The sequence below is a fragment of the Rana temporaria genome, chromosome 3, assembly GCF_905171775.1.
Source record: "Rana temporaria chromosome 3, aRanTem1.1, whole genome shotgun sequence".
NCBI classification, from domain to species: Eukaryota; Metazoa; Chordata; class Amphibia; order Anura; family Ranidae; genus Rana; species Rana temporaria.
Genome location: NC_053491.1, coordinates 202,027 through 210,105, shown reverse-complemented (window position 1 = coordinate 210,105; position 8,079 = coordinate 202,027). Strand labels below are relative to the sequence as shown.

The 8,079-nt window shown below is 59.9% G+C and overlaps 1 protein-coding gene across 1 annotated transcript; it reads left to right on the top strand.

Moving 5' to 3' along the window:
- The first annotated feature begins 1,134 nt into the window (after positions 1-1,134).
- LOC120930249 (mucin-1-like) lies at positions 1,135-6,223 on the top strand. Its single transcript, XM_040341473.1, has 3 exons — positions 1,135-1,148; positions 2,573-4,886; positions 4,958-6,223. Exons 1-3 carry the CDS (start codon positions 1,135-1,137, stop codon positions 6,221-6,223), a joined length of 3,594 nt encoding a protein of 1,197 aa, XP_040197407.1.
- Positions 6,224-8,079: the final 1,856 nt, after the last annotated feature.

Sequence of the window (8,079 nt, the reverse complement as noted above, 5' to 3'; positions counted from 1 at the left end):
GGCTGGTGTTCTGATAGGGGCCTGACCATCCATCGGGGACCCGGACACTGAGAGGCTGGTGTTCTGATAGGGGCCTGACCATCCATCGGGGACCCGGGGAACCGGACACTGAGAGGCTGGTGTTCTGATAGGGGCCTGACCATCCATCGGGGACCCGGGGAACCGGACACTGAGAGGCTGGTGTTCTGATAGGGGCCTGACCATCCATCGGGGACCTGGACACTGAGAGGCTGGTGTTCTGATAGGGGCCTGACTATCCATCGGGGACCCGGACACTGAGAGGCTGGATGTTGGCCGCCGGTCAGTCGGGACCCTAATTCAGAACTACCTGAAGGAGATCGAGGTGCCAAGTCTGCTGAGGAAGATTATCTCTGCTGTTCAATTATCAGGAGGGTCTGTGGCAGAGACTTTTTCCTAAAGTTTCCGAGTGACATTCTGGTTGCCAGGCCGGTGAGAGGGTCAGTGAGAGGGGCCTGTCCGGGTCAGTGAGAGAGGTCTGTCCGGGTGAGTGGGAGGGGCCTGTCCGGGTCAGTGAGAGGGGCCTGTCCGGGTCAGTGAGAGGGGCCTGTCCGGGTCAGTGAGAGAGGCCTGTCCGGGTCAGTGAGAGAGGCCTGTCCGGGTCAGTGAGAGAGGCCTGTCCGGGTCAGTGGGAGAGGCCTGTCCGGGTCAGTGAGAGAGGCCTGTCCGGGTCAGTGAGAGGGGCCTGTCCGGGTCAGTGAGAGGGGCCTGTCCGGGTCAGTGGGAGAGGCCTGTCCGGGTCAGTGAGAGAGGCCTGTCCGGGTCAGTGAGAGAGGCCTGTCCGGGTCAGTGAGAGAGGCCTGTCCGGGTCAGTGAGAGAGGCCTGTCCGGGTCAGTGAGAGTGGCCTGTCCGGGTCAGTGAGAGGGGCCTGTCCGGGTCAGTGAGAGAGGTCTGTCCGGGTCAGTGGGAGGGGCCTGTCCGGGTCAGTGGGAGGGGTCTATCCGGGTCAGTGGGAGAGGCCTGTCCGGGTCAGTGAGAGAGGCCTGTCCGGGTCAGTGAGAGGGGCCTGTCCGGGTCAGTGGGAGAGGCCTGTCCGGGTCAGTGGGAGGGGCCTGTCCGGGTCAGTGGGAGGGGCCTGTCCGGGTCAGTGAGAGAGGCCTGTCTGGGTCAGTGAGATGGGCCTGTCCGGGTCAGTGGGAGGGGCCTGTCCGGGTCAGTGAGAGAGGCCTGTCTGGGTCAGTGAGAGAGGCCTGTCCGGGTCAGTGAGAGAGGCCTGTCCGGGTCAGTGAGAGAGGCCTGTCCGGGTCAGTGAGAGGGGCCTGTCCGGGTCAGTGAGAGGGGCCTGTCCGGGTCAGTGAGAGTGGCCTGTCCGGGTCAGTGAGAGAGGTCTGTCCGGGTCAGTGAGAGGGGTCTATCCGGGTCAGTGGGAGAGGCCTGTCCGGGTCAGTGGGAGGGGCCTGTCCGGGTCAGTGGGAGGGGCCTGTCCGGGTCAGTGGGAGGGGCCTGTCCGGGTCAGTGGGAGGGGCCTGTCCGGGTCAGTGGGAGGGGCCTGTCCGGGTCAGTGGGAGGGGCCTGTCCGGGTCAGTGGGAGGGGCCTGTCCGGGTCAGTGAGAGAGGCCTGTCCGGGTCAGTGAGAGAGGCCTGTCCGGGTCAGTGAGAGAGGCCTGTCCGGGTCAGTGGGAGGGGCCTGTCCGGGTCAGTGGGAGGGGCCTGTCCGGGTCAGTGGGAGGGGCCTGTCCGGGTCAGTGGGAGGGGTCTGTCCGGGTCAGTGGGAGGGGTCTGTCCGGGTCAGTGGGAGGGGCCTGTCCGGGTCAGTGGGAGGGGCCTGTCCGGGTCAGTGAGATGGGCCTGTCCGGGTCAGTGGGAGGGGCCTGTCCGGGTCAGTGAGAGGGGCCTGTCCGGGTCAGTGGGAGAGGCCTGTCCGGGTCAGTGGGAGGGGCCTGTCCGGGTCAGTGGGAGGGGCCTGTCCGGGTCAGTGGGAGGGGCCTGTCCGGGTCAGTGGGAGGGGCCTGTCCGGGTCAGTGGGAGGGGCCTGTCCGGGTGCACTGTACCCACTCACATTACATGAGGGAGCCGGACTGTTCCCCTAATTCTGACATCTGGATCTCCCTCTCTTCATTTCTTCTGCCTCTTCTCTGGGTAATAAAGAGAACCTGTCTGGACATTCCTTTCCTACAACTTCCACCAATCACCTCATAGACATCGGAGGTAACGTGCCGCCCAAAACAAACCAGCAGCTCCTTCGGGGGAAGTGCTACACGGGCAATACACAGGATTAAGTACCGGGGTATGTAAACTTTTGATCAGGGGGGTGATTTGGGGGGTTTCTGTTGTGATTTATGATATAAAAATGTATTGATAATAAATGTCTTCAGCCGATCACCGATCATGAGAGATTATCATTTCCTGGGTGTTGGAACGACATTTCTCATCTGGTGGAATTTTTCGGTCTGTTCTCCATTATACATATTTCTGAGGTTTTATTATCTGATTGGTGGGAATCGGCCGCGGAAAACACGAGACTCGCCATCAGATAATCGGACGATCGTTCACCGTACGGAAGATTTCTTCTGATGGTGGGCGTGGCCTTCACTCCTTATCTCCGACACCCAGAATATGGGGCCTCCTTATCACCAGAGACAGAGGAGGCCGAGGAGGCGGCACCACCGACCCACCCAACCCCCGACCCACCGACTCCCTTCCCAGAATATGGGGCCTCCTTATCACCAGAGACAGAGGAGGCCGAGGAGGCGGCACCACCGACCCACCCAACCCCCGACCCACCCGACCCACCGACTCCCTTCCCAGAATATGGGGCCTCCTTATCACCAGAGACAGAGGAGGCCGAGGAGGCGGCACCACCGACCCACCCAACCCCCGACCCACCGACCCACCGACTCCCTTCCCAGAATATGGGGCCTCCTTATCACCAGAGACAGAGGAGGCCGAGGAGGCGGCACCACCGACCCACCCAACCCCCGACCCACCGACTCCCTTCCCAGAATATGGGGCCTCCTTATCACCAGAGACAGAGGAGGCCGAGGAGGCGGCACCACCGACCCACCCAACCCCCGACCCACCGACTCCCTTCCCAGAATATGGGGCCTCCTTATCACCAGAGACAGAGGAGGCCGAGGAGGCGGCACCACCGACCCACCCAACACCCGACCCACCGACTCCCTTCCCAGAATATGGGGCCTCCTTATCACCAGAGACAGAGGAGGCCGAGGAGGCGGCACCACCGACCCACCCAACCCCCGACCCACCGACTCCCTTCCCAGAATATGGGGCCTCCTTATCACCAGAGACAGAGGAGGCCGAGGAGGCGGCACCACCGACCCACCCAACCCCCGACCCACCGACTCCCTTCCCAGAATATGGGGCCTCCTTATCACCAGAGACAGAGGAGGCCGAGGAGGCGGCACCACCGACCCACCCAACCCCCGACCCACCGACTCCCTTCCCAGAATATGGGGCCTCCTTATCACCAGAGACAGAGGAGGCCGAGGAGGCGGCACCACCGACCCACCCAACCCCCGACCCACCGACTCCCTTCCCAGAATATGGGGCCTCCTTATCACCAGAGACAGAGGAGGCCGAGGAGGCGGCACCACCGACCCACCCAACACCCGACCCACCGACTCCCTTCCCAGAATATGGGGCCTCCTTATCACCAGAGACAGAGGAGGCCGAGGAGGCGGCACCACCGACCCACCCAACCCCCGACCCCCCGACTCCCTTCCCAGAATATGGGGCCTCCTTATCACCAGAGACAGAGGAGGCCGAGGAGGCGGCACCACCGACCCACCCAACCCCCGACCCACCCGACCCACCGACTCCCTTCTCAGAATATGGGGCCTCCTTATCACCAGAGACAGAGGAGGCCGAGGAGGCGGCACCACCGACCCACCCAACCCCCGACCCACCCGACCCACCGACTCCCTTCCCAGAATATGGGGCCTCCTTATCACCAGAGACAGAGGAGGCCGAGGAGGCGGCACCACCGACCCACCCAACCCCCGACCCACCGACTCCCTTCCCAGAATATGGGGCCTCCTTATCACCAGAGACAGAGGAGGCCGAGGAGGCGGCACCACCGACCCACCCAACCCCCGACCCACCGACTCCCTTCCCAGAATATGGGGCCTCCTTATCACCAGAGACAGAGGAGGCCGAGGAGGCGGCACCACCGACCCACCCAACCCCCGACCCACCGACTCCCTTCCCAGAATATGGGGCCTCCTTATCACCAGAGACAGAGGAGGCCGAGGAGGCGGCACCACCGACCCACCCAACACCCGACCCACCGACTCCCTTCCCAGAATATGGGGCCTCCTTATCACCAGAGACAGAGGAGGCCGAGGAGGCGGCACCACCGACCCACCCAACCCCCGACCCACCGACTCCCTTCCCAGAATATGGGGCCTCCTTATCACCAGAGACAGAGGAGGCCGAGGAGGCGGCACCACCGACCCACCCAACCCCCGACCCACCGACTCCCTTCCCAGAATATGGGGCCTCCTTATCACCAGAGACAGAGGAGGCCGAGGAGGCGGCACCACCGACCCACCCAACCCCCGACCCACCGACTCCCTTCCCAGAATATGGGGCCTCCTTATCACCAGAGACAGAGGAGGCCGAGGAGGCGGCACCACCGACCCACCCAACCCCCGACCCACCGACTCCCTTCCCAGAATATGGGGCCTCCTTATCACCAGAGACAGAGGAGGCCGAGGAGGCGGCACCACCGACCCACCCAACCCCCGACCCACCGACTCCCTTCCCAGAATATGGGGCCTCCTTATCACCAGAGACAGAGGAGGCCGAGGAGGCGGCACCACCGACCCACCCAACACCCGACCCACCGACTCCCTTCCCAGAATATGGGGCCTCCTTATCACCAGAGACAGAGGAGGCCGAGGAGGCGGCACCACCGACCCACCCAACCCCGACCCACCGACTCCCTTCCCAGAATATGGGGCCTCCTTATCACCAGAGACAGAGGAGGCCGAGGAGGCGGCACCACCGACCCACCCAACACCCGACCCACCGACTCCCTTCCCAGAATATGGGGCCTCCTTATCACCAGAGACAGAGGAGGCCGAGGAGGCGGCACCACCGACCCACCCAACCCCCGACCCACCGACTCCCTTCCCAGAATATGGGGCCTCCTTATCACCAGAGACAGAGGAGGCCGAGGAGGCGGCACCACCGACCCACCCAACCCCCGACCCACCGACTCCCTTCCCAGAATATGGGGCCTCCTTATCACCAGAGACAGAGGAGGCCGAGGAGGCGGCACCACCGACCCACCCAACCCCCGACCCACCGACTCCCTTCCCAGAATATGGGGCCTCCTTATCACCAGAGACAGAGGAGGCCGAGGAGGCGGCACCACCGACCCACCCAACACCCGACCCACCGACTCCCTTCCCAGAATATGGGGCCTCCTTATCACCAGAGACAGAGGAGGCCGAGGAGGCGGCACCACCGACCCACCCAACCCCCGACCCACCGACTCCCTTCCCAGAATATGGGGCCTCCTTATCACCAGAGACAGAGGAGGCCGAGGAGGCGGCACCACCGACCCACCCAACCCCCGACCCACCGACTCCCTTCCCAGAATATGGGGCCTCCTTATCACCAGAGACAGAGGAGGCCGAGGAGGCGGCACCACCGACCCACCCAACCCCCGACCCACCGACTCCCTTCCCAGAATATGGGGCCTCCTTATCACCAGAGACAGAGGAGGCCGAGGAGGCGGCACCACCGACCCACCCAACACCCGACCCACCGACTCCCTTCCCAGAATATGGGGCCTCCTTATCACCAGAGACAGAGGAGGCCGAGGAGGCGGCACCACCGACCCACCCAACCCCCGACCCACCGACTCCCTTCCCAGAATATGGGGCCTCCTTATCACCAGAGACAGAGGAGGCCGAGGAGGCGGCACCACCGACCCACCCAACCCCCGACCCACCCGATCCACCGACCCACCCAACCCCCGACCCACCCGACCCACCCGATTACCCCGATCCTCCGACTCCGAATACCAACAATCCTCCCATGTGTGCCCGACCCACCCAACCCCCGAACCACCCGATCCCCAACTCCCTTCCCAGAATATGGGGCCTCCTTATCACCAGAGACAGAGGAGGCCGAGGAGGCGGCACCACCGACCCACCCGATCCTCCCATGTGTGATCGACCCACCCAACCCCCGACTCCCTTCCAAGAATCCCAATACAGTAAAAGCTTGGTTTGAGAGCGTTTTGCAAAACAAGCAAATTTTTTTTCTTATACATTTTGTCTTGATATACAAGCGATGTCTTGATATACAAGCGATGTCTTGATATACAAGTGATGTCTTGATATACAAGCGATGTCTTGATATACAAGCGATGACTTGATATACAAGCGATGTCTTGATGTACAAGCGATGTCTTGATATACAAGCGATGTCTTGATATACAAGCGATGTCTTGATATACAAGCGATGTCTTGATATACAAGCGATGTCTTGATATACAAGCGATGTCTTGATATACAAGCGATGTCTTGATATACAAGCAGTGTCTTGATATACAAGCGATGTCTTGATATACAAGCAGTGTCTTGATATACAAGCGATGTCTTGATATACAAGCGATGTCTTGATGTACAAGCAATGTCTTGATGTACGAACGATGTCTTGATATACAAGCGATGTCTTGATATACAAGCGATGTCTTGATATACAAGCGATGTCTTGATATACAAGCGATGACTTGATATACAAGCGATGTCTTGATGTACAAGCGATGTCTTGATATACAAGCGATGTCTTGATATACAAGCGATGTCTTGATATACAAGCGATGTCTTGATATACAAGCGATGTCTTGATATACAAGCGATGTCTTGATATACAAGCGATGTCTTGATATACAAGCAGTGTCTTGATATACAAGCGATGTCTTGATATACAAGCGATGTCTTGGTATACAAGCGATGTCTTGGTATACAAGCGATGTCTTGATGTACAAGCGATGTCTTGATATACAAGTGATGTCTTGATATGAGAGCAGCGTCACCACTGAGTATAAAAGAGAAGGGAGGAGTCACACAGAGCCGACTTTGGATCCGACGTCAAGTCGCGCTGCATGAAGAAATGAATGGAAGTGAATGGAGACGTCTCACTACTGCAGTCGCTCCGACTTCAGAGAAGGTTCCTGCACTTCTAGGCGATTTGTACTCATTGATTTTAATGGAAGTCGCCTCCAAAGTCGGATCCGGTGTATATTGAGAGGGGACTTTACAGGAAGTCCCCCCCCCCTCGGTGTGAACCGCAAACCCCTCCCTCTCACAGAGCTGGTATTGGGTATGAATTATGAGGGGAGCTCCACACCAAATTGTAAATAAAAAACCGGCATGGGTTCCCCCTCCAGGAGCATACCGGGCCCTTAGGTCTGGTATGGATTTCAAGGGGGGAACCCCCTAAGCCGAAAAAAACGACATGGGGGTCCCTCCAAAATCCATTCCAGACCCTTATCTGAGCAGGCAACCTGGCCGGCCAGGAAAGGGGGTGGGGACGATCGAGCACCCCCCCCCCCCTGAACTGTACCAGGCTGCAGCCCCCCCACCCCAAAGCACCCTGTCCCCATATTGATGGGGACAAGGGCCTCTTCCCGACAACCCTGGCCGTTGGTTGTCGGGGTCTACGAGCAGGGGGCTTATCGGAATCCGGGAGCCCCCTTTAATAAGGGGGCCCCCAAAATCTGCCCCCCCACCCTATGTGAATGGGTATGGGGTATCCCTATCCATTCACCTGGGGGGTAAAAGTGTCAAGAAAAACACACTACAAGTAATTTATTAGGCAGCTTCGGGGGTCTTCCGACTTCTCCACTCTCTGGTTATTTCTTTCTTCTGCCGGGCTCCTCCGCTATCTTCTTGCAGCTCTTTTACTAGCGGGGCCTGGTCTTCTTCCGACTTCGGGGGTCTTCTTCTGACTTTGGGGGTCTTCTTCCTTTTTCTGACTTCGGGGGTCTTCTTCCGACATCGGGGGTCTTCTTCCTTCTCCTGACTTCGGGGGTCTTCTTCTGACTTTGGGGGTCTTCTTCCTTTTTCTGACTTCGGGGGGTC